The sequence below is a fragment of the Diorhabda sublineata genome, chromosome 1 (assembly GCF_026230105.1).
Source record: "Diorhabda sublineata isolate icDioSubl1.1 chromosome 1, icDioSubl1.1, whole genome shotgun sequence".
Lineage (NCBI taxonomy): Eukaryota > Metazoa > Arthropoda > Insecta > Coleoptera > Chrysomelidae > Diorhabda > Diorhabda sublineata.
In genome coordinates, this window is record NC_079474.1 from 39,875,355 (window position 1) to 39,902,576 (window position 27,222).

At 32.7% G+C, this 27,222-nt stretch overlaps 1 protein-coding gene across 3 annotated transcripts; it reads left to right on the forward strand.

Annotated features, from left to right (window-relative positions):
- LOC130445988 (sedoheptulokinase-like) lies at window positions 1-26,893 on the forward strand. Of its 3 annotated transcripts, XM_056781937.1 has the most exons (8): window positions 38-427; window positions 532-908; window positions 8,627-8,852; window positions 8,941-9,200; window positions 11,597-11,862; window positions 17,196-17,474; window positions 18,308-18,503; window positions 19,811-26,893. In XM_056781937.1, the coding sequence occupies exons 3-8, from the start codon at window positions 8,634-8,636 to the stop codon at window positions 19,998-20,000; spliced, it is 1,410 nt and encodes a 469-aa protein (XP_056637915.1). In that variant the 5' UTR covers window positions 38-427; window positions 532-908; window positions 8,627-8,633; the 3' UTR covers window positions 20,001-26,893. The 3 variants fall into 3 exon arrangements, with proteins under 3 accessions (XP_056637932.1, XP_056637915.1, XP_056637923.1); XM_056781954.1 differs by having other exon boundaries at window positions 1-908; XM_056781945.1 differs by lacking the exon at window positions 532-908.
- The last annotated feature ends 329 nt before the right edge of the window (window positions 26,894-27,222 follow it).

Below are 27,222 nucleotides of genomic sequence, written 5' to 3' on the forward strand. Positions count from 1 at the left end.
GTCTCCGAAAAGCTATGACAGCACAGACCCTAGAAGTTTGACTTTTTGACTTGCATCTAAATTTCAGCAACACAAATTTAGTTCTTTCCTATAATATATCATGTAATGATTGCAACACTAAATTTGCATTTTTTCTTAGGGTATTTTCTGTGCCTGACAGCATAAATTCCATTGACAATGATATATACTTTTCGGACATAAAAACTAAGTGGGAATAATTAATATCATTGGGATATTTAAACACTTAATATATTTATGAAGAACTAACATGTAGAAAGAAAATTCTACGAAAATAATTTGTTCTTATCGACTAGATACAATAGACGAACTGTGTTAGAAGTAGAAGTAGACATCAATCTACCACAGTCTTACAATCTACTCATAAAATATGGGACTAGTTCAAATGCTTTCACGCTTCCTGAATACAGTAAATATTCAATATCTACATTATTCACTGCTTTTAACCAATGAACATATCTTCAAATCTATTTTTATAAAATCATTAGAGATAACAACCAAGATATTTTGTAGGACAAACATATTTATAATACAGAGCTGTGCTTTGGTGAAAAGTGAGTGGGTATAAAACTTTTAAATTAAGAGTGCCACATTTATCAACGTTCTCAAACTTTATGGTTTGTTTATTGGTTTTATTCAAAGATAGGATATATTTATATATATAGTTTATAAGGAAGTTCAACATCATATGAAGGAACGCGGGAAACACAAACTAATAACACTATGATAACATGTTATTAAAAGTTATTACTGCATTTATAATCCAAAGGTTGGATGGATGAGTAAAAGTATTTGAAGTGTAGTGCAAATATTGACAGTATCTCTACATAGACTTTTTTTCCAAGGATTTTCCCACATTTCAGTAGTTCATTACAAGTTTTGAATTTGTGGTGAGTGTTTTAAGTATGCTTGAAGTTATAATTTTTGACATTTTATAATTTATTATTAATTTTAAATGAAATACTCCATCAATTTAATAATAAAATAAGAATTAAACACACGGATTTTCTGCATATTTCTCGTTGCATCCTGCAATTTGGAAAATTCTAATCATAATCAATATTTCATGTGGTAATTTAAGAATTATATGTGTATTTAATCTCAAATCAAACTTTTTGGTTGTCTGTCTAATTATTTTGCAGTATATTTTTTATCTATATTCACTCATTTCAACAATTTTATTCGAATAAATTGCATATTTTGTTAAAAAAACCAAATTAGTATCAAAGCATTAATAAAATTTTTGTAAGAAAATGAGATTCATCATAAATATTGTTCTATTTACTAACAGTTCAAGAAGTACTTTGAACATAATTATCCTCATTCTGAACTATATTCTTGGTTTAAATATGGCATGAAAATTATATATTTTGATTTTTTATCATGCCATATCAATTAATTTATTTATTATTACCATTAGTAGGTTTAGATATGATTCTTAGGTTATAAGATTATTAGATTGTTATAAATGCTACTACTATTTATGCTTGTTTTAACATTCCATTTTTGCTTTTTGTAATTGCTGTCCACCATAAAGATTTTATTGCTACAATTGAATATTTGTCTAGTGTGCATTTCATGTTTGTATAGTGTGATGCATTTTTTATATACTTATCTAGTATCAATATATTTTTTTCATAATTGAGACAACTTGAGTTTAGCTGATCATATATTTTTCAAAATTACAATATTTTATTGAGTATGTATGGATTTTGGGGTATTGTATACCCTGCGACCCAAAGGATCTATTGTTCCCCCCTGTGACACTGGAGAACCCAGTTTACAGCTGATCCATTCATCCCACTACTTTTAAAAATTCTAGAGAGAGATCTTTGTCTTCTATTTCAAGCACTCCCAGGTGTATGGTCAGGAGCTCCTTAGTATTTACACTTCGAGAGAAGAACAAAATCTGCACATATTATCTGTTAGGTAAGAGTCTTCAGGTGTTGTTGAGGCGACAGTGATAGGACTCCTATTAGTATTTGTACTTATGTTGATACATTCAGCAGATCGGTTATAGTTTCTCAGAAGAATCTTTGGTTTTGTTCTTATTTACCGTTTTTTCCAGTGCTTTGTCCATTGTTCTGTAGCTGATACCACAGAAGAGTTGGGGTCCCTTGAAGAGCTTGTCTACCCCCGTTTTAGCGAGCTTATCCTTAGTAGGTGGAATCCAAATTTACTGGTATAATTCCAAGATACACCTTGAGCTGTTGCGAAATATTAAAATTTGATTTTACCTGCTAATTTAAAAGTTTTACATTGGAAATGATGAAATTATGGCAGATAAAAGAAGGAACAGATGAAGTACTATTCAGGGGTCTCTTGAAATATTTCTAATACTAGTGCAAAGCAACTCAAGTAGTACCTCAAGATTTCGATATCGCAACATGTAAAACTACATCATAATACTTAGTGACAAACCATGCTTGAAATCAATAAGTTGAAATCTAGCATCAAAAATTATGTCTTAATATACTTTATATTAAAGTATCAATGTGTCCAAAAATACTATTGAAAAAAGTGTCTCATTGTTATATAGAAATTTCATATCTTATGTGTGACACATATATTAATTTCTTATTTCTTAGACCTGACTTGAAATCACGATAATTCATCAACAGAAAGGCACTATATGCAACATAGTTCTATGTACATGCCTTGATAAAAATGAAAATATCTGGCTATACAAGGGCAAAATACTATTTTGCTGACTGTATACTGCAATGAATAATCTGTTTTCAAATTTCTGATATTGGATATTTGAGTTCTGGGTTTGCAGGTAAATGTGAAAATGGTACTGTTTAAACTTTTTTTTAGTTCTATATTAATGATCGTTACTGAAAATAAGCTATATTCATGTTGTCTTTTGACATTAGAAACAAAGCGCTATGTCTTATACTGACTGCAAACTCAAATGGCATTGTAGAGTCGATAACACTCATGTGTTTGGGAAAAATGCAACCTAATGTTTGTCACGGCATATAGCAGGGAAAGTATTTATTTTTCCTAGGAAGAAACTAGCAAAATGGATTGGGTTTTCAAACTTCAGAGGTGGAAATATACCTATATGGTATCTATGGTTAACGATTTGCTTTTTAAACTTCTCCCTTCAAATAATAACCAAATTGTTCCTATACAAACAATTAGATATCAGATTTAATTCTGAAAAATTAAATTTGGATGTTTTCCAATTTCATCTAAAATTCTTTGTAAAAATAATGACTTACTGATTATAACTTGTCGAAATTGATAATCTGAATTTTTTTTTGGCTGCTACTAGAAATGACTAACAGGTCTTGTGAAAATATTAACGTAACGAATCCAACATATGACTACCGAATACTATTGATGAATGTAGAAATACCAAAATATACAAAATTCTCATTCGTACTAAGATTTTCAAAATTATACTATTGAAAACTATAGGAATACGTATCAAATAGAATTATCTGATATCCATGAAATAATCTATTGATATAGGTTTATGAAGTAACAAACTAAAAATGAAATTAATTAGCTACATTATCCGCACTAAAAACATTCGAATTCAAGCGCTAGTGCTAGAGCGGAAGTCTGAATTATTTATTTGATTACAGCAAATGTCTTGTCGAGAATCAGAATTTTCTTTATTAAAATAAAACTTGTGTACTGTCCTTCAAAAGAAAGATTTTCTTCCTCGTAAATGTGTTTGTAGTACCTGAACCTCGTTCTTTTTGATATACAACTCTAAATAGGAGACGACAATATTCAAGTCGAAGTTTACCAATGACTTTCGCTTATGTAAATTAAAAATTAAAATTAAATTATCGTTTAACACTACCTGATGATTTATACGCTGCGACTCAAAGGAACTATTGTCCCCCTTTTTGCTGCGATACTGGAGAACCCTGTGTTTACAGCTGATTTATCAATCCCACTTCTTTTAAAAAGTCTAGAATGTGAGATGACTTTAATTGCCAGAGATCTTCTTCTTCTATTTCAAGCGCTCTCAGGTGTAGTGCTCTGGAGTTCCTTAGTGTTTCACACTTCGAGATAATGTGGCTAGAGGTTTTCCTCCTCTCTACAACAAAATCTGCACGTATTATCTGCTAGGTTAGCGTCTTTAGGTGTTTGTTGAGGCGACAGTGCCCCTGTTAATATTCGTAGATTGTTCTTACTTAGGTTGATAAATTCAGCAGATCTACTCTGGTTATAGTTTCCCAGAAGAGTCTTTGCCTGTTTCAGCCCATGTAGGTTGTCCCAATAATTGGCTTTGTTTCTATCTACCGTCTTTTCAGTGCCTTTTTCATTGTTCTGTAGCTGATACCACAGAAAGGTTCGGGTCCCATGAAGGGCTCGTCTGCCCCCGCTTTAGCGAGCTTATCCTTAGTAGGTGGAATCCAAATTTACTGGTACAATCCCAAGATACCCTTTGAGCTCTTGTGTAATGACAAAATTTGATTTTAACTGCTAATTTAAAAGTTTTACATTGAAAATGATGAAATTACGGCAGGTAAAAGAAGGAACAGATGAAGTACTATTCAGGGGTCTCTTGAAATATTTCTAATGCTAGTCCAAAGTAATCCAAGTAATACCTGAAGCTTTCGATATCGCAACATGTAAAACTACATCATAATACTTAGTGCCAAACCATGCTTGAAATCAAGATAGATTGTTTTTACTTAGGTTGATACATTCAACAGATCTACTCTGGTTATAGTTTCCCAGAAAAGTCTTTGCCTGTCTCAGCCCCTGTAGGTTGTCCCAATAATTGGTTTTGCTCCTATCTACCGTTTTTAGATTCCTTCAAAATTAATTTCATCAAAACAACAGATACCTGCAAAATCAAGCGGTGGGATCTTAGACTAATACTAAAATCTTACGTAGATCTTAATATACAGGGGGTTACATTTAAAATAACAAAGTTACAGTCGACTTCCAGTAGGACCGCAAGTCGGCCATCTTTGAAAATATTTCAGTTAAAAAGATCGTATCCGAATACCCAAATATAGAAATTTTCATGATTTTGCTATATAAGTATTTTGCGATATACACAGATAGTTTTAACTCGTCGTGGGACGTGATTGTATTGTTTTGTTTACAACATCCTTGTTCTTCGGTTATGTAGTATTCTAGTAGTAATACTTCTATATGGACAGTTCCTATAAGTGGAAGGTGTTCCGACTAAGCGAAACAAATAGTGTATCGTTCTCTCTCTCTTCCGAGCGCTTCAGTTAGTTCTGCGCATCTTTTCGCGCATGAAACATGCGCATAGATAAAGTATCTCGAACGAGAGAGAGAAAATGAATATTGTCGGCACCGTAACGTAGGAACCTTTATTCACATATCAATTGTCCAAATAGGAGTATTACATATATGATTTTTCCCGTTATTGCACCGATTTCCGACGTTGTGTTTTATTTTTAAAACTGTAAAATTTTAATTTAACTTTGGATGCATAAACAATAGACTAAACAAATAATTTCTCATTGAAATTGAAGCCATTAATCAATTATATAAGTGAGGTTGTCAGAACTTTCATGTTTTAGTATTGAATAATTTCTAGATACAATTCAATACAATTTATCTGTCAATTAAATTGTCATATAAGTTTGAAAATTATCGCTTGATTCACAACTAGTGTTAGAGATAAAAGTAAAGTGAAATAAAGGAATAATGTGCCAAAGTCTACCAACAGTATGCACTCAAAAAAGGTAGGAAAAGATTAAACGTTTAATTTCTAAGAGCTACGGCTAGTATGATGGATAATCCAATTTATATAAACCTAGTTATATCTACTACTAGTCATTCTAATGACCTGTCAATACTTTTTCAATAAGGCATCTGAGGGCAAACAGGATCATTATCCCGTGTTAGAGTATGGTTTTTAAAGTTTTATAAAGTACATTATGTCGTTGGTTTTCCCAAAAATATGTTGTTTTTCTTAGTTAATTCCCGCTTAAATCAAGTTGAGCGACCAGAAAATGAAGTTATAACAGCAGAGTTTATTCATAAATATTTACTCCATCTTTCTTGATGGAACAAAAGTTTTTTACAGTGTTTACTAAAAATTTCGTCAGCTGATCTTTTTTCCTCTGAAGGTCACAGAACGGTACTGGTTTTCCGGATTCAATCGTGGTCGTACTTAGCTACAGGATGAATTTTGTGAAGGTCGTGCAAAATCGATAGATGTGCCAAAAACATTGATGCTGTGCGTAAACTGAAAAGAAACAAGAAAAGAAAAAGATCGTGTCGATTGGTGCAAAGAGATCGTGATAGGCGACGCGTCATGGATCTCTGCATATGAGCCCGAAACTAAACAACAATTGGCTGTATGGATCTTTAAAGATGAGCCATATACAACAAAAGTTGTTCACGCCGGAAGCACTTAGAAGCAAATGGTCGCCTGTTTTTTTCGTGGCCACCGTTCCATTAGAGCAACGTAGAACTGTCAATTCTGTATGGTATACCAGCATTTGTTTGCGAGAACTGTTCGAAAATCAGGGAATTGATAGGTCATCCGCCGTTTGGCACCCAATTTCTTCTTATTCCACAGATCAAAATTCACATGTTATTTTTTCGTTCAAACGCATGCAAAATTAATCTTAATGGAGAATATTTTGAAAAACAATAAAGCCATATCCAATTATAAATCTTTGTTTTTATTTGCTTATCTCAAAATTTAAGTAGCAACCCTCGTACAAGTCCCAGAACCTTATATTTATGATTCAGGTTTAAGATTTGATACAAATTTCCTATATTAACAGAGAAATAATCATGACTGTTTATTACTTTTTCTAAATCTGCCCATCCAAATTTTTCGCTAAAATGGGAAGGAAAACAGTTCAATTCCATTATTTGAATTAGTTTGATAATGGAATCTAGTATTTTGAGAAAAGATTAGATTTACTGATAGTAATATTAATTAATGTTTAGCGAAACATATTATTTACACGTGTTTCAAAGAAAACTTATTCACGTTTGTTGAATGATTGTTATTTCAGTCAGTTATCATTTATTACACGATAAAAAACAGCTGCTAATTATGCAAACTAAAGAATGATAAATTGATTGAACAACTGCCAACAAATGTGGCGAAACTTTTTTCACTGAGTAATTTCATGTATTATTGTCGCATATAGGAAGAGTTGTTTTTTTAACTATTTATCATTATATTTTGAAATAGTGCTACTTGAAATATTATTATTAATGTATTGGCAGCGAACATTCACCCATGAGGATTATTGAAGCAACAGGAGGTACAGAACATTTATTTGATATGGTGGTTTGAAGTGACGGTCGCTAAGAATATGAACACTGGGACGTAAAATCGTTTATCGCTGTGTTTCAGTTAGAATCATGGTTTCTTTAATAATAACTTTCGAGTTACTATACCAGCCAGAGATTACTGGACAATAGGCTAACGGCTCCATAACCAAGAAGAGCTGACGTATTGGTCTGAGTGTACATTGTAGAACAGAGAAAAACTTTAAACGAGTAAAATTATCTTTATTTACTTGGCTGTAAACTCAAGCAGTTCCCAGACAATCAAGTTGGTTTGGGATTGTATACATTACTAAATCATGAGTATGAATCTTGGGAAATGAAGAGGCCGACATTTTAACCAAAGAAAGATCGCCAAAAGCTATTATAGACTATAGACTTTTGATGGCATCTCAGTAAGCCTGCTTAAAGCATATATCAAATACTAGAAGGAAAGACAGTCGTAGACACAAAGAGTGAAAAAATGGTAGGCAACAATTTATCAAATGCTGGTGGCCAAAGTTTACACTAGATCTTATAATCCGTAATCGTAAAATTATGAGTATAATACGAGTAGTAGGTCAATTTGCAGATCATTGCCAATTAATAAACACCCAGAGAGAAGAAACCTGACAGCTAATGGCAACAGTGGGTTGGGTCAGGAAGCGTGCTTGGTTAAGCATTGTGTTGGTCTAGGTTTAATAGGCTATATTATTAGGAAAAGCCCAAATCAACCCTTCTCAAGACCGTTGTTTATTTCAAAAGAATAGGCTTGTATACGCCACTTTAGAATCAGTTAGGGGGTACTACAATAAATTCGTCATGGCTGCAGTGGTAGTGGATATATATAAACCACTTCCTCTTTACCAAATCTATCTATCTTGCATCATAAAGTGGAAGGGCCATAACGTCATATGTCTGCATGAATTTACGCCTGTGATGAACACCTGATATCAACTCTTAATTAACGAATGCACACAAAATTTGTAGTCTTATATTATTTCAATTTTTGTCTGGCTGATTTTTAGTTTATTAATTCTTAATTTTATAGGGTGAGATTTATATAACAAGAAGGCGAGTCTGATCGTATGCAAATAATATACAGGTTCCTTCACGACGAGCTGGGAGCTGGGAGCTATTAGACCTGACTCATTTAAACTTAGAAATATAATTTTTTAGTGGATCTGCATGTGTCCAAAAATTTCGAAAATGTGAAAAGGAACCTTTCGGAAAACCCATGCAAGCAAATGTTCAGAAAACTAGTCGCAGTACTTTCCCATATACATATTGATTCAGCTCGTCGTGAAGTACCCTGTACATAGATTACGGCGAATCTGTACTATGTTGCTATAAATTTCTCTTTTAGGGTAACTATGGTTAAATACATTCTTGGTATCGATATAGGCACCACGTCTGTGAAAGTATGTATTGTTAATAAAGAAACTCACGATGTAGAAGCTCAAAATATTAAAGATACTCAATCTAATATACCAAGTGATACTGGTCCAGGAGGTAATAAACAGGATGTTTCAAAAATTGTTTACGCTATAAATTTGTGTGTGTCCAAGCTGCCCAAACATTTACTTCAAGAGGTTTGTATAACATGAATGAATCATTTTATCAACTTTACTACATTGAAGATATTATGAATCTTCGTCAGTACATTACAATATTCCGTAGGTATGTGAAATTGGTATATGTGGACAAATGCATGGTGTTTTGTTTTGGAAAAATGATAGCGAAAAGAGAGCATGGGAAATTATAGAAAAAGATACCTCAGTAAGATATGATGTATCTCTCGATAGAGTTTCTGCTTTATACACGTGGCAAGACAATAGATGTGATCCCTCTTTTCTAAGTACACTACCTGTTCCTGAATCTCACTTAAATGTTTCTACAGGATTTGGAGTCGCTACAATCTTCTGGATGACTAAAAACAAGTAATAAAACAATTGCGATACTTCATCATCTATTTAATGTTGTCGAATTCGTCTCGCTTTTATTAACAATTAGTTTAAAACCTAGGAATAGAATATTAGAGATTAAGGTTGAGGGTGAAGAGTGAAGAATTAGATAATCATACAAAACTACCAATTAAGTACGCAATCAGTAGTATTCATTATCCAGGTTTCTTTTTAAATTATTCTTTAAAGCATTTCTTTTCCATGTATAATCTAGAAAGTTTCTTTAACTCGTGTTTCGCAAGAAATGTATTAACTCAACTTTTATTTAATTCATATTATGAAGTGAGTAGTGAATTGTGATTAAAATATACAAAAGTTTGTCAAAGTTTTGCCTTTACACTGCCTATTTCATTATTGAAATGTATCGAGCGTGTGTGCATGTGCTACGCCTTCATCTGACAAGAAGCGCACTGACTGATAATTATTTAATGTCCCATCCACATTATTCACGAATTTATACGAAAAAACACGAGACGACGGTGCCTTCTATCGCTTTCATTCGCCTCGCCTCCTTGTCGCTTCGCTCCGTGCTGATTTTTCGGGCGCGAGTCAAAAGACGTACGATATGAATATAGAATAAAGTGTAGATGGATAGCTCTTCACGACTCGTATGGAGAGCCAATAGGAGGCGCTTTGTGAGAGTCAGGATCGAACATAACTATGGAGGGTAGAGGTAAGGAGTACCATCTAATATGAGAGCTTAGCTTAAAAACTGTCCGCTTGTAGACGGTAAATTATAATTCAAAATTTGACCAGAATGGCGCTCCTGTCGGATGAGATATCATATGATCGTTCAGTTCAGTCCTTCTTATTTGAATAAGCAGTGTTAAAAAATTTTAAATGACTAGAGTCGTCGCTTTATTTAAAATTTACACTCATGCGATAGTAGCGCCTCCATAACGTAAAGAATTTGATGGACACTTTCTGTAGCACAGAGATGGTTCTCCTTACCTCTACCCTCCATAGAGCAGAACAATTAAAATTGTTCATTGAATCCGTATATTGAATTAATAAGTACATATTCATCAGAATACTTGGTTTGAATACTATCACTAGCGAGAGGTTGTTTATATAAAATCAGTGTTGATTTGGCGAGCGTCATACGAAAGAAAAAACGTTAACGTCGAAATTTATTTTTGATCTGCGAGAAATATTTGGGTGCCAAATAAGGACTGTACGGCGGACGACCCATCGATTTAATGTTTTGACTGTTCCAAATCGTGTTTGTACTGTTCCAAATCGTGTTTGTACTGATGTGTGTGAACTCGCATTGTCGATGTCGTGGTGGAGAATGATTCCTTTACTGCGATTGATTTCTCTAATTCTGGCAAACAAGTACTAGTGCAGAATTGACTGATCTACGTTGTTCTAATGAAACGGTGGCGACATGTCCAGTTATTCCGAACAAGCCGGTGACCATTTGCTTCGGAGTGCTTCGTGCGCGTACAACTTTGATTAGATTTGGTTCGGCTTGAAAGACCCATACAGTCGATTGTTGTTTGGTTTTGGGTTCATATGCATAGAGACATGATTCGTCGCCTGTTACTGCGAAGGTTGTGAAATTATTTTACTTAAACTTGCTTTACAAAATCTTTCCAGCCCATGGATTACACCGACGTAAATATGAAATCAGGAACGTTTTTGGGAATATAAAAAAATTGATTTTCTCAACAAAAAAAGTATTTTCCCAAGAACCATCACGAGGACTACCGCTATATAATGGGCAACAGCCGAACTTGGAACTTACAATAGAATCGATATTTATTTGGTTAACAACTGTATTGTTTTAGATGAGATTTCAAAGTCATACAAGTCTTTGGTCTGTTTGACCTACAAGAAGCCATTGCAAATGAAATAAATAATATAATATAGAGGGTGCTTCTAAATTCATGTGAAAAAATTCAGGAGGGGATTGCTCGTATGATATTGAGATGGGTATTTCCTGTAACAAAATTTCCTCAGACCACCGCTTTCGGAGATATCACCCTTAAAAGATGGTGTATACAAAATTATAGTTATATTTCCATTGTGCATATTACATCTTTTTTAATCTGAATTAGCATTCATACTTTGACATATAGTAGAGATACTGGCACGTCAATGAGTGAATCAGTGCTGAGTGGTGGCTCTCGGCAGAGAAAACATAAAATGGAGCGTTGTATTAGAGCACAAAACTTTTTTTGGACGGCTGGAAACAAAAGTTTCAATTGATAATAATGAGAAATAAATCTAAATTCTCTTCAAGCACGCAGTTTATTCATGAGTGTTTTTAGCAAATCATTATCATTGTATTATTTCAAATCCTCCTAGGTATATTTTAATTATGATTCGTGAGGTTTTGGATATATTTTTGCCACTAATTCATGTTTTAGACCCGAGAAACTTAAAAGATTCAACCACTCGGGCACAATAGCAGATTTTGCAGTGGCCATGTTGTGCAATTTAGATCGACCAGTTATGTCCTGTCAAAATGCAGCAAGTTGGGGATATTTTAACTGTAGAACGTCAGAATGGAATATTGATATTTTGAAAAATGCGAATTTTCCCGTTGAATTACTGCCTGAAGTTAAAGCAAGCGGTAAAATAGCCGGATATTTAGCTGGAAATTGGCATAGCGTACCAAAGGGAACACCAGTTGGTAAGTCTATGTGATTGCCTTAGTTTATCTCGATTATTAGTTACAGGTGAGGGTTGAAATGGATACATTAAAATAAGTATTGAGTATAATATAAATTTTTTGTTCCACACTCATTTATTTTTCTATCACCAGCTCTCAACTTGTTTGCAAACATCTTAATGTAAATATCATATGAAAATTGATGAATAGGTATTCAATTTAATTTTGGCAACTCATATAATATTGAATATGTCCTGGCTTAGTTACATAGTTCGATTTAGCTAAGACAGCTTCACAAAAAATTGGAGCTTTCTTGAAGACTAAAAAGTTATATACTCCGCAATAACTTCTACTCTTCCGCAAGCCCCCGATTCCTCCATCTTTAGAATATTGCTCGCATATTCGTGGCTCGACTCCCAAGCATATCCTGAATATGCTTGCCTTAATACAAAAGAGAGCAGTTTGACTTATAGGCGATCTAGAACTGACCAGAAACTTGGATAGCTTAGAGCATAGAAGAAAGGTCGCTTACTTGACTCTGTTTTAACGATACTACTACGATAAATGCTTTTTCGAGCTGTCTAACATAATCCCGCCTAGAGTAGACGTGACTTTTGAACACCGAGTTCGCCTGCAGCGCTAAGTAATTTAATTTATCAAGACTCATTTCATTGGAGAAGAGCAACCTTGTGGAATCATCTACCAAGGCACGTCTTCCCCGAACACTATAACCTACAGATGTTCAAAATCAATATCCACAAGCATCTCCACGCGGCAGGAAACACTCGAGTGTGAAATCTCACACTCTTGAGCTTGCTTTTGCTACTTAAGTTTTGAGATATGGCAAAACTGATATGGATAAGTCAAATCTAACTTTGCTATCATAAAGTTTGACGTTTTTAACTCAGAACGTGTTGTCAGTACTATCTGAGTTGTTTACGTTCAATCGTTGTCGCGATTCGCTAAAGGATGACTTCGCAAAGGTTGTTGGGCCAGAAAACATCGATGCTGTATCATTAGTTCTACTCGAATACATTCAATTTGGCTGTTAAAAAGATTTGTTTGCGCTGGATACCGCATAATTTGACAATCGCTCAAAAAAAGTTTGTGTCTATTGGTGCAAAAAAATGATGAAAAAATTCAAATGCGGTGCTTCATAAGACGCCTATGTGATTGAAATTAAACTTAAAATTAAACTATGGTTTGAACTCTAGTTTAAACAAAGAATAATCAAGATTGCTCTATTTTAGAGGTCACAGATAAACAGACATGTGCCAGTTGTCACAAATATAAGCCAAATTTTTCCAGATATGTGTTTTCAAGTAGAATTTTATAAACATAACAAAAAAATCGTGCAATTTCTATGAAATAGTGCTTTTGGTTAGCAGTCGAATCCAAAAAAAAAGATACGGCAACTTGGAAGGAAAAGGAAAAAAATTAGGAGGAGTTGACAAGGGAACTTAATAACGAAAATAACATAAACGGTCATATTCTCGATAGAACCAAAATAAGTTTACCAAAAGTTTAATGTAATTTAGCCGAAATATGCCACGATTATCGTTTCTATCATGTCCTTGGGGTGTCAATTTAATGATGAAAATTACAAAAACTGTCATGTTTTCCATGAAACTACAACAAATTTTTAAAACATAAATGGGACAATTTAAAGATTCGCTGTAGAACAAATAACTTTTTGTTTTCTCAGCGCACCGACAATGTTGATAATTTCTTCATCATCATCCTCGAGTTCATCAAATATAAAGTGCAAATCTTCAATCGTTCAACTAAAACCCTTCATACCTAATATCCCAAAAATGTGAACAATTTGAAAAAGTTGGGTTCGAATCCTCTGTTTCATATTCAACTACCCCCCGACTGTCGGTAAGGTTTAAACCGAAGTTTGTCTTGTATAAAAAGTGAAAAAAAAAGGTATCTGTAGTTTAAACCGACATTTGAGGTTTAAACTTCATTTGTAAAATTGAGCCTAAGGCGATAAATCTTCAGACGTCATCGCTCAAAGTTGTAATATTTTATGTATTAATAATGTGTGATACGAGTATGTCCGATTCTTAGACGGGAGAGGGTCACTTGTTCCCTTCTACTTATGTTGTTAGAGTTATAGTTATAAGCAATAGCAATTTTTTTGGATTTTCTTCTTAAAAAGTGCTTTGAAATCGGTATGTACTATACAATTACTCTTTACTGATTGCTTGTTGTTTTAAGCATATCTTGCTAATCCATCTACTCTTTCATTTCCCTTTATTCAGGTGTAGGATGGAACCCACATGAAATTAACATCTACATTGTTGTTTCTGCAAGTGAGTAGCTACTTCTTAATATGTTAAACAAGAGGATAGTTGCGATATTGCTGGCAGATTGCCGTTAGTGAACTTTGAGAATCTGTTATTATAAGGATATTCTTGGATTCAATTTTCTGAAAGTTTCTAGAAAGTCAAACAGTTCAGCAGAGTGGATAGATGTAATAGGAGGCAGTACAAAGGATTTCGACAGGTTCTCGGAGTAGAAACCGGCTCCAGTTTCATCTTGATTTTTCGAAGCATTTGTGTATATGTACCTTATAAAAGTTGTCGTATTTACTTAAGGTTCTTAGGAATTCTTGTTTTATTTAGTTTGTTGGCGTTTCTGATTTATTGAGGTGGGCAAGTTCTAGGTTTGTAGTAGAGAGGATTGATTATATTTATTTGTATTATATTTATATATGTAGTTGGGTTGGTTGAGAATTTATTTTTAAAGCGTTCACATACGAGATTACGGATTACAGGATTTCTTTTATTCGATAATAATATCTACTAAAAGTGTGCGTAAAATTTATGTCGATTTTCGTTGAATGCATCATATAAATTTGCATTAAAAATATCCATCGCTAATAAATCTCCCGCTAATTTCTTTATGGCTTTCGAAATTAGGTTTGTGGTTTATAGAAAAAACTCAAGGAATTCGTATTTATGATATATTTATTCAATTTTATTAAACAAACCAACGTGATTTATATCAACACCTACATTTTCAATAATATTTAGTTGAATTAATAACGGTGATCATTTTTAACAAAAAAAAACATTTTAAATTATATGAATGTTAGGAACCTGCGCCTGACTGCTGAACTACATACGAAATTATTTTTATTACGACTACTGATAACAAGAGGAGACAATTCAATAAAACGTCCTTGTAGTATTAATCTTGTGGATTGTCATTTTTATATATGAATTTTTTATAATTAAAATAATTCGTTTCACAAAGTGGCATGTTTCGTTTCTGTCGTTTAGTTCTTGGATAGTAAATTCTCACAATGAATTATACTTAAGTACAATCAGGATGTGTTTTTTCCATCTAGACTAATTTCAGAAATCGATTTATAATTATCATGACTATTTGTATTATAGTCCAAAGTAACCAAAATAAAACCACTAGCTCGCGGCGCACAGTTTGGGAACCACCGCTCTGACCTATACCTTTATAATACTGTTTTGTTTACTTTTTTATTATCAAACAAGTATTTATTTTTTCTACGACCGTGCGTTTTAACCCACTTTCCCGCACGCATTTTAGCTTTGAAAGTGTCACATTCCCGCACTAGTGCGGGAAAGTAAAATTATGCATATTTTGACCTTATTAGATAGTTTTTTACTTCGGTGGTTATAACTATTGTTACTACAGGTAAATAAATATTTACGAAATAGTCCATCAAATAAAATTTAAACCTTTTCTAGCTTTTTGTAGCATTTTTAATTTTTTGAAAATATAAAATAATACAGATATTTTTTTATTTAACCATGTAATTGTTACTAAAACGTCAAAGCTGTTCAGATCGTCTTGGAAGTGACCGAATAAGTATAATTTTCTTCTAAATTAAACCACATTGAACTGAATCCGATACAATAATATTAATGGATTCATCCGACGAAGAACTTCCCGAAGCCATTTTGAAGGCTACAAATGAAGCTAATTCCGAGCTGTTACCTGCCAAATCCAGACTAAAGTATGAGAAGCAATACGACCATTTTGTTACATGGTATAAGGAGAAAGGGGCCAAAACTTATAAGGAAGAGGTATTTCTGGCGTATTTTTCAGACCTAAGTAAGGTTTTGAAATCTAATACATTATGGTCCCGCTATTCGATGGTAAAAAGTTTCTTTGTTCCACAAATGACTTAAAACTGTTGCCGTCACCGTCATCGTCATCTTTATGCGACCTGCAACCGATGCCATCCTCACCGACGTCATCTACCTTCCAGTTGAAACCAAATAACTCCACTGGACCGGCAATTCTTACTAGTCTACAGAATACAACAAATTGTGTTTTCAATGTTAATATTTATAATAATTAGTAGTTTTTAGTTTAAAGTTTGTATATTATTATGTTTGTTGGAATAAAATAATTTATTAAAAATGGGTTGTTATACTTTTTTGTATATACGGTCGTAGAAAAAATAATGTTCCTAACTCATGCGTAAAGTGTCTTTCCCGCACTTGACTGCAGTCGCGTGCGGGAAAGTATCACTTTTCGCACTTGTTAGGAAAATAACTATTTTCTATGTCGGTTATAATATTCACGTTTTTTTTTCATTCATTTGCATTAATAAAGAATGTAATTTCTGAATCCGTTTTGTGTCTAATTAAAAGGAGTGTAGTATTATTATAAGTGATGGAGAGTAATCCAAAAAAACTACACTCGGCACACATTTCGACGCTCTTCGGCTTCTCTAATAGTGGATTCCGGTGGTGATATAATTCAACTAAAGAAGGACGGTGGGTGAAAATCCAACACAGTTGCTGAGGGTTACGTAGACGACTCGATAAAAAACAAAATGGATTCCGCAGTGAAAATTTTAATAGGAACAACTAGTTCAACTTCAATCAACATTGTAAATGTTCACGATACTACCAACAATCCAATAAGTGATTCTACTATAGACGATGTTATTTCTATGTACTCTTTGAATAGTTGTACTTTTAATATTACTATTACAAAATAATTTTTTTTAAGTCTACGGACGTAGAAAAGAGTTTGTAGGAAACTCGCGAGTAAAGTAACTTTTTTTTCACTCGTAGGAATTGGTAGGTCAAACCGTCCGACTCGTGAAAAAACTTGTTGCATAAATAACTATAATTTTTTTAAGTAGATGAGAAAAAGAAACGAATTGCCTTATTAAAAACAACTAAATGTAATTACCCTTATATTTTCGTATTAAAACCTAAAAATGAAATTTGAACACTTAGGACCTAGGGCATCAAGTGACGGTACCAACATAACCTAGAAATACAAATTTTTTCTAACATAGATTAAAACTCCTTGTTAGTTTTAATTACATTACGATTTGTTTTTCCTAGGAGTTGGTCTCGGTGATCTTCAGTGTTCGGTATTGTCAACATTAGAAACACTTGAAGACGCAGTTCTGAATATCTCCACTTCGGCTCAAATATCTTTTGTAGTAGACAGCTATGTGCCTAACAATGGTCCTCCAGAAGTACTACCTCTTTACTATTGGCCCTATTTTGGACAACAGTATGTAGCGGTTGCGGCTTCATTGAACGGGGGTAATAGTTTGGCTACGTTTGTGAAAATGTTGCAACAATGGGTGATGGAGTTAGGATTTAACGTACCTCAATGTAAGTCACCAGAAAGAAAACATGTCAGATAATATGTACGAGGAGTCGTTATATCTAGTATTTCCGCTCAACTTTACCGAGACGAAAAAAAAAAAAAAACATTTTTTGTCAATGTTTAGCTTTTATATCAATCTCTTTGTCACTTTTTCTATTGTCCAATGGAATCGAAAACTTGTTTGGGAAATTGGAGATGATGACCCATGAATCGTATTTTTTTGTAAATAACACATGTGTTTTTAATAAAAATATGGACTTCTTTATATGCCTAGTTTAGGAATAAAAAAAGTCACATTAGTTTAGCGTTTTCGAGATCATAGAATCCATTTATCGAGGCTTTAGTTGTCGGAAATTAGTACTTCCATTATAGGACTGTTTGAACTGGATTTATAAATTAATCTAAAGGTTTTTTTTGGGACGCCCATTTTTAGAAAATGGAGGTATGACTGAAGGAGAAAAATACGTAGAGAAAACTATTGTTCGAGCTTTTATTCATTCGACTTTTATCTGTCTCATGATGTTGTTAAGCAGATCTAGGAGCAGATCCATTTTCTGTTTAAGTCAGGTGTAGTTTAGCTTAGGTTAGGTTATCTCAATACTTTTCTAGGAAATGCGATATGTTCTTATAATCAAGAGAAAGCATAGTTTCGTGCAATTCAAAAATCCAGTTTAAAAACCCAATAAGTCAATCAATCCATTTAGTGGTACAACCGGAAGTACCAATTTTCGACATCTGGAACCTCGATAAATGGATTCGACGACATCGAAAATGCTAGATTAGCATGTTTATATGAATATACTAGTAAGACTATCGACAACATATTCACAAATTTTAGCGAAAGTTTGGGAAAAATTACTTGCCATTAGTATAGAAGATTCAGCAGTATCAGATCTAGAAATAAGACCAACTTGTCTAGGAGAGAGATATAATCCGGATTTAGCGGCTTCGGTTTCAAATATTCATGTCGGTAATCTTGGATTGGCACAAGTTTTTAGAGCATTATGTCGAGGTCTTATGGAGAATTTACACAGGTTTGTATCCATTGTACAGATATTTTAAAATTATTGAGAGTTTAAACGGATTCATTTTTACCTTTATATAAATTTACTAATTTACTAATTAATTTACAACCGCTTGCGATAACCGCTTTATTGTGTCAAAACACTAAGAAATCGTCACCTTAATGTCGTTCAAATGCAACGACATCGACAGCTCCGTGAGGTGCGAGGAGTGACTATCAGTCCTGTCCCTTAAAACACCTGCGATTTGTTCAAACTTACTCCAGCTCATTGGCAAGTACGCCTACCTATCTATAGGAGCACAAACAAACCCTGTGTTCATTCGTAGGGGTGACCGTGTTCCCGGAAGAAGAGTCTTAACGGCTGATAGAATATCGAGCAGATTTTGGAAATTCATATGGTACCTTCGTCGATTACATTGGAGATTAATTTACCTTTATGCATGACAATGCAAGGCTGTACACCGTAAGAGTCGTGCAAGATTACATTGCACAAGTCGGTTTTCGAGTTATGGAGTGGCATGCATACAGATCTCACTTAAATCCGATAGAACATTTATGGGATTAGCTAAAAAGAAGAATTCGAGCTAGACTTCCTACCCTAAACTCGATCCCAGAGCTTAGAAGAGCTGTAGATGAAGATTGTCTCAACATCCCACAAAAAACAATACCTAACTTGATTAGATCAATGCCTAATCGAAAGAGAGATGTTATTAGGGCAAGAGCTGGTCATAAGAAATTAAGTGTTAAGTTTTAAATTGTCAATAACCCTATTTATGTTGATAATAAAAAAGCTTAATTTGCTTAATGTATTAATTTCTCCAGGTTGAACATAGGAAATCGAAATGAGTTCATAAATTTATTACTCATATTAAATTGTCTTTAAAATAGATAGCCATATAACAATTAATAATTTTTGAATTCAAAGAAAAAATAAAAACATTTCAATACGTTGTGATATCTAGTTTTAACATTCCTCTGGTATCATAGTTTAAATATTCCTTGTCTGTTGTTTTGATATTTCAGGGCTCATATAAATTTTTATAAGATATTTTATATTGAGCTCTTTCGCTTTTGATCCTTTTCCTTATTTTTATTATAAAAATGTAAAACTATGGCTACACTAAAATAGTTTGAGTTTTGTGTTCACAAAATAGATTACCATTAAGAAAAAAAGACATATTTATGTTTGTGTACGTTATCAAAAATTAGCGATAAAGAAAAATTAAAATTCAATACTTACTTCTTGCTTGAAACGTTTAAACTATCAGTTAAAAAGATTCGCGGTTATTCCAATTTAATAATTTTTTATTGTTGCAGTATGATACCAAGGGAAGTATTGCAGAGTGCGAAAATTACTCGAATTGTAGGCAACGGTTCTGGTTTATCTCGGAACAAGATTCTACAAAAAGAAGTCGAAAAGCTTTATCAATTACCCTTGGTATTTACAAAAGGAGGTGATGCTGCGAAGGGTGCAGCTCTTGCGGTTCATTTGCATTCGAACACATAATTTTTAATATATATTTAGTTCAATAGCATTTGCTCAAAAAATTCTGCAAACATTAAGCCTGCTTGAATATGTGTTAATTTAATTGATAGTTTACTAGTTTATACTCAAAACGAATGTTTATTATGTTCTAATTGTTAGTTTTATCATGTTTTCACATCGGTAAAAAAGGATACGATTTCTTGTGCTCAAAAATATTGTAATAATACATATTATTAAGACTATTTTAGTTTTTCCCACCGACAGTTTCTCTCGGCGGTGGATGATAAAACTTCTTTCTTTTATTACTTATTTATCTTTTAGTATTTTCAAATACGTTTCCAAAACAATTTTGAAATTCCCAAAATCTTTTAATTACATATCCAAAAATATAATAACACTTCTTTTTTAACTCTAAAATCTTCTTCATATGAGATTATTTTATATTTCTTTCTGCTTGTTCCCATAAATAAATAGAAATTGAAATAGTTGTGTACTCTATGGGATAAATTACCCCTTTATTCCATGTCTTCTTACTTCTTAAACAGAAAATTAATTTCAAATTATGTTCATAGATACTATTTATCAATTGGTCAGTCAGGTAGAGATTTTTTAATGCTCATTTAAGTTAATACACTTTCTTGTTCTTAAAAAATTTGTTTTGAAAATGCTTATTAGTAAAACTATTCCAGTTTATACCCATCAACATTTAAGGACAAAACTAAAATTTAATATTTATCATCAAAATCTCCATGTTTGGTTTGTGCCTAGGAAGTAACGTGTATTATCAATATTTATCATGTTTTTGAATCAGTTTTGAAATGTCAAAAATGTATTTATTACATATCCAATAATAATACTGCTTTTCATTATTATCATTTGATATCTAGTTCTTGATGTTTAGCCAAAACGAGAGGTTGGTATCTTCAGAAGCTGTGATCGTTACGACCGAAGACAGGTACTCGACAACAATCGTAACGATCTAACAGTCGGCTCAGTCTGTCGTAGTTACCCAAGAATAGTTCACCAATAGGATTGCTCAATAAACTGAATGTGTCTGCCATGTGCGTGCGAAAAATCGCCATACGTGACGTCACCTGCAGACCTCGACCGGTCTTAACTCTTTGTTGAGCTAGACTATTTGATGAGTTTAAAGGCCAATTTTAACAAAAATACAGTTATTTTTTTAAGTTTTATTCATTATTATGAATTAATATTAATTTAAAATCCAATTTCCAATTATTCAGTTAATTTTAAGTTCCATTTATAAGCTTCACTTGTTGATTTTTTTGAATACAATCCCAAAGTAGGAACAGCGGTTTTTTTCAATATTTTTCGTAGTGGTAAACCTAAAATACATATACATATTATATATATTTATGAACAAATTGAGTTACTAAATTTCATTACCAAAATCATTTTGGGACAGTATAGACTTTGAAAGCTATAAACTATTACACTAAACAATTAAATAATTCACCAACCTAATAATTCATTCTGTAAGTCTCTTTCATAATCCTTTTCTGTGAAATGAATTGAGCAGATGTAGCTAGTATCAGGGTTAAATTTATCTTCCTGTTTGCATCGTAATATCCATTCTTTTCTCATAGTTTGGGAAACAAGATATTTAGCTTTGGGAAACCGATGAAATATAAAATATTCATGTTCTTGCTGCCTTGTTTTATAGGTATTACCACAACCATACACAGCACAACGTGTACCAGGCATTTTGATTTTTGGACATATACTACATGCACTAAAATCAAACAAAGTTTCATTTAGCAAAAAAAAAGTAAAATAAAAATCTAGATTAGTTGCTGGACAAATGCAAACCAACCGACCAAAAACGCTGTTATGATTCGCCCATTTTTTTAATTTTTTATTGTGGTGTATAAAGAATAGAAATTTAAATAAGCCAATTAAATTGTCATTTCTGCTCAGTTGGTTTTCTTTCAGCCAGTAACTGACTTGGATTTTAATTTTTATTTTGCTATTTAAATCCAGCTTTAATATAACAAAACATTTTTACCTACCCTTGAAAGTCTCACAAGATTATTTTGCCTTAAACAATAATATTGTCTTTGTTCACTATTCTCCACATATATAATACACACAAATAATAGTTTTTAAATCGTAGAACTAAGTAAAAAACGAATTTCCAACTCTTCAATCACTTGTACGACCTTTTCGAATTAACAAAAACACAAGCAATACCGCACAGCGTAAATGGTAAACAAGCCGTCGAGGTCTGCAGGTGACGTAAGCATCACTTGACCTTGGCTCAAGAATTGGCGTATGTACGTCTTATGGGATTGATCAATCCTATTGGTGAACTATTCTTGGTAGTTACCCATAGGTTAGCTTCAACCTGCTAGTCTGGACTGTTCCTGGAAGCGTTTCTATGATATTTTCGCGTAATCTATGACTATGTACGATTCTCGTAACAGTACTCGCTATCTGCCAAGTATCGAAAGGACCGTCCCGGAAACGGTTTACAAACGATGCCTAAGTCAGTTGGAACACAAAACAAAATTGTTCGTCTAACCGTAACTGCCCTAATGGAATACATAATCTCTACTGCGCAAAATCGTCTCCGTACCAATGACGGTTCTTCGATGGTTTTGGGTTGGAACGAACCTAATAAATATGAAATACCTTAAAAAATTGATAAAAAACATAAAATTTTCGAAAAACAAACAAGAAAACATCTCACAAAAAACTCACAACAAATTCCCAAACCGAGAAGAATTGTTTTTACTTATTAGAGCTCTCTTTTCGTTTTTTCTCTGGCCAATGGTCGTTCGCTTTTCCTCTTTCCAAGCCACAATTTTTGGTAATTTCCTGTAATGGGCTGGTACTCCTGAATAACAGTTTCACTTTGACAGTTGACTGGACGATGCATTATTCGATCATGTGTGAGGGTGGTGTATAAGTTTGTTTCTGACTTAAGCAAACTTTCTAATTCATCTGATTTCCAAAGTCAACTGTCAAACATGAATCAGTGCCACTAACCGACCTTGCTTGAATAAGAAGCCTTCTGTTACTGAGACATTGTTTACTAATTGGCCAGTCAGGTAGAGGTTAACGATATCATATATTGCAATAATTAGAAAACAGGGTAAATTATACATATAAGTAAGAGTTTTTATAATAAATATTTTTTTTCTGTTGTATAGTAATATTGGAATATATTTATATAAACAAACTGGTATTTCATCTAGTTTCCAAGCGCTTAGAGGCACTTATTGAGATTAGACTACTTAGATGTTGATTCATACAATTGATTGAAAAGGAAACGTAAATGATCTTATCAGGTACATGATTGAACTAAAACAATTATATGAAGGGGTTATAATAATGTTAAATTTCTAAATGTTAAATTGGTTCCAGAAAATTCCAAAATCTTTGAGATTATTAAGACTGAGGATTATTCAAAACATCATTTGTCCAGTCAATAACCATTTTCTCGTGCATTTATCACCTACAGTATCGATTTTCATAAATATTTGGAATCAGCTTCTCACTATCAAGACTGTTATATTTCAAAAATTGTTTATCGACTTTAATGTAAAGTATTTACAGATAATTACACACTCAAAATTAATATTATATGAATTTTTCGAATAGGGGTACTTTTTACTCCTTATAAATAAAAATGAGCCCCCGGCATAAGCTTAAAGTAACGGGTGAATAGAACCAAACTCAAAATTTATATGAAAATCGATACTGTTTAATGAGTTAAATAACTACTTAATAACAAGTTTATTATTCTTTTTTAATGATATCTTTCATAAGGAGTGGTTGTTAAGGGCCGAAACTGCTTAATAAATCATATTTAAAATTGTCAATTGACATTCATTTAACTGATATAAATATATTTTCACTTAATTCCATGCACAAAAAAAACGACAAATGAACAAAATACTTTGAAAACAAAAATTAGTCAAAATTAGCAGGTGCAGTCTTTCAAAAATATCTCGTATACACTGCGACCCAAAGGATCTATTGCTGCGATACCCTTTTTTTTTGAAAAGTCTAGAATGGGAATGGCTTTAATTGCCAGAGATCTTCTATTTCATATGTACCCAGATGTAGTGCTCTAGAGTGTTTCACATTTCGGTAGATTGTGGATAAAGGTTTCGTACTTTGTGCAACAAAATCTGCATTTGTATATTATTCAAAGCTGCTTTAAAAAATTGGTTTGATGTGCAGTTGAACCAGCAGCCATGATATTCTTCGTCGTCCTATACCTCTCTTTACCTGCAACAATACCAATCTATGGAATTGGTATTGTACCCTCAATAATTCTCTTTGTGTCGCCATTTTGAGTAAAACTTCTCTATTATACGTAGTATTTTTCTCAATATCCACATTTCAAAGGCTTCCAGTTTTTTCATTATTATAATTCGTTATTCAAGTTTTTACATCAAAAGAAGTTTCATGCCCTGCGAGCAATTTCAATTCTTAGTTTTATCTCTTCAGTGCTGTCATTTCTCGAATCAATTCAAGTCCCTAGATATTTGTATTTTTGTACTTTTTAAATGTGGTTGTTTCCAATTTGTAACTGTTCATGCTGATCTTACATTTTTCAGAAGTGCATGTATTTAGTTTTATTTAAATCCATGTGTAGCCCATACTGCACGCTGTCTCTCGAGGCTACTAAAAATACGTAAAATTCATTACATTTGTGTAAGAATGGGTACTACATTCAGGCCGGGCGCAAGTTGATACGCAGTCAACATGTACAGATCAGCACAGCTTCTGTAACTCTTTTTGTCTAATGGAATCGCGCGAATTAAGAGGTAGGACAGTACTGCGCCGGACGTGGCCAATGTGGCACTCGTGAATGTCACACAGAAACTGCGCCACACTCGCCTAGTTGCCTACAGGTGTTTATGGAAAATGGAAACACGCGAAGAAAAATTGATTGAACTATTGCGAGTATTATCTATATAATAGAAGTGACCCGAACTATATGAAAATGAAATTGAAACCTTCGTCAAAATGTTATTGTTCTTATTAAGAGGCAACGAAGCCTTATTTATTACATGTGATTTGATTTATTAACCACGTACCTCAACACAGTCGAAATTATTTTTTTTACATCATTCAAATAAGAAGACATAAAATTAGACAATCATAACTTGGTCACTAATTAGAATATTAGATATTGGAACCATTATAGGAATCAACCTAAAAAAACATATTTTTGTTTTATTATTTTAACCAAGAATATTTTAAAGAATATTTAAAAATGAGTCAAATAGCTTAATCTAATTCTTTATTAAATAGTATTGTGATTCTATGGAAAATTTCTGTTTTTTTATGATGATGCTATAATATAATCAATTTTGCTATTTTGGAATTGTTGTAATATAACATTAATTACCTATGTTCCTGTAAAAACTTGAAATTTATTTTTTCGGGAAATATATTCCAGAAACTATTTGCAATGTTTTAAAAATAACACTAAATAATTATTGACTGTGGACATATTGTTTACTTATTTTCCAGCTTATTGCATTTTAATTTATTTTTTGAATATTTACGAGGTTTACCTGTGGATTTCTGTAGCGTTTATCTAATTTGCAATCAATCTCTCAAAAATGGAAATAGAAAATACGTTACAAATAATAGTTATTTATGCAATAATTACAAAAAGTGTTTATTGCTCGCGACGTGAACTTGCTGTTAGGCCGAGTTTGGCAATACGTCGAGTGCACACACTTTTTGCACAAGTTACATTCAATTATTTTTCTACGTTCATGAAAAAAAAATGTTTTATTTAGGAGTAGAAAAATAAAAAACGTAATTTAAGTGCAAAATAGTGAATAATTAATTAACACCATCGGTTACCATTGAGAAAATTATTATTATATTATAATTAATATTAAAAGTAAATGTACAATTTTCGCAATTTTCAATATTAGTATTTCTTGTGAATAATTGGGACGTAATTTCGTGTATTTATGGTATATATCGATCAAATTTAGTCCTTCTTCAACCCCACCTCGAATGAAAAACTTCGTTTCTTGTTAGTTTTTGAATTTGGCACCTCTATATTTAATATTGAACCTACTTCTATGTCTTTAATACTCAATTTTTGGAGCTCAACTCTACGCCATGCCCCCGCAAGGCCAAATATAGCAGCAACCTACAACAAGTAATTTTAAAATGTGTTCCTAAAGCTAAACAATAATTACTGACTTACTTTTTTCATCAAATACTGGGAATTCGGAGTTTAGAAATTGATAAATGTGTCCCCTATTAAATACTTCTGACTTCCGAGAGTTCTGCTTCATAAATGCCATAAGTTTTTTGTAATTTTTAATATTAATATCTTCTTTTGTAGAAAGGCAAGCTCTCACCATTGAGTACTCAGACCAAAGTAATGAGAGCTTAATATATTATTATAAGTTTTTTTGAAGAATTATTTACGTAGTCGTATGACAAATAGTGTACACAACTCGATGGAAAGTATATTCGCACTCGTTACGTTTCAGTACTCGTCGTTACGCAGCTCATGCAAAACAGTAACTAGTGCGATATGTATCAGTTTCCAAACTCGTTGTGTAATATACTATTCAAGACCTAAACTTTTTCATACTTAAAACATGAAAACTTGAAAATATTTACAGTTATTTTTGTAACTGTTGATTGTAGTCTATTTACAATTATCAGTATTAATTATATATATCCACATTAAGAATTTTATTCTGTACTTTCTTGCTTGTTGATGTTTAATCTAAAACTTCAAAAATAATTGCCAATAGCTTGCCATTATAAATCAGAATAAAAACTTGTCAAATAGCGTTTAAACACCAACACAATTAGTTTATTTTTAGCGAATCTGAATCGATCTTTTCTACAGCATGTAATTTATTCATTCATAGTAAAATAAAGTATTAATAACCAGATGAGACTGTGTTTTATTCTTTGATTGACGACGAAATTGTGAAACTTATTTGGAACACAATATTTTAGTATCATTTTTCTAAGTCCTTCATAATATTCACGTTTAAAAGCGTGAAAAAAAGTACCGCAGCGGTCATTTTTTCAACGCATTTATGAAATTATTTTTATCAAAATAGAGGGCTGTTAACGCTTTCTTTCTCACGTCAATTAGTTTCTCCGATAAACTCACACTTTTACTTCTTGATATTTGTTCAAGAAAATCAGTTTTGTGTCTAATTGAAAGGAGTGTAGTATTATTATTTGTGATGGAGAGTTCAAAGTGCACCCCAGA

Bases quoted from the DNA above. Each gene is read 5' to 3' on its own strand.
- LOC130445988 (XM_056781954.1), top strand. From the start codon at position 8,634: ATGGTTAAATACATTCTTGGTATCGATATAGGCACCACGTCTGTGAAA. The intron at 8,853-8,940 runs GTTTGTATAACA...AATATTCCGTAG, and splicing joins CCAAACATTTACTTCAAGAG to GTATGTGAAATTGGTATATG. The intron at 11,863-17,195 runs GTAAGTCTATGT...TGTTTTTCCTAG, and splicing joins ACCAAAGGGAACACCAGTTG to GAGTTGGTCTCGGTGATCTT.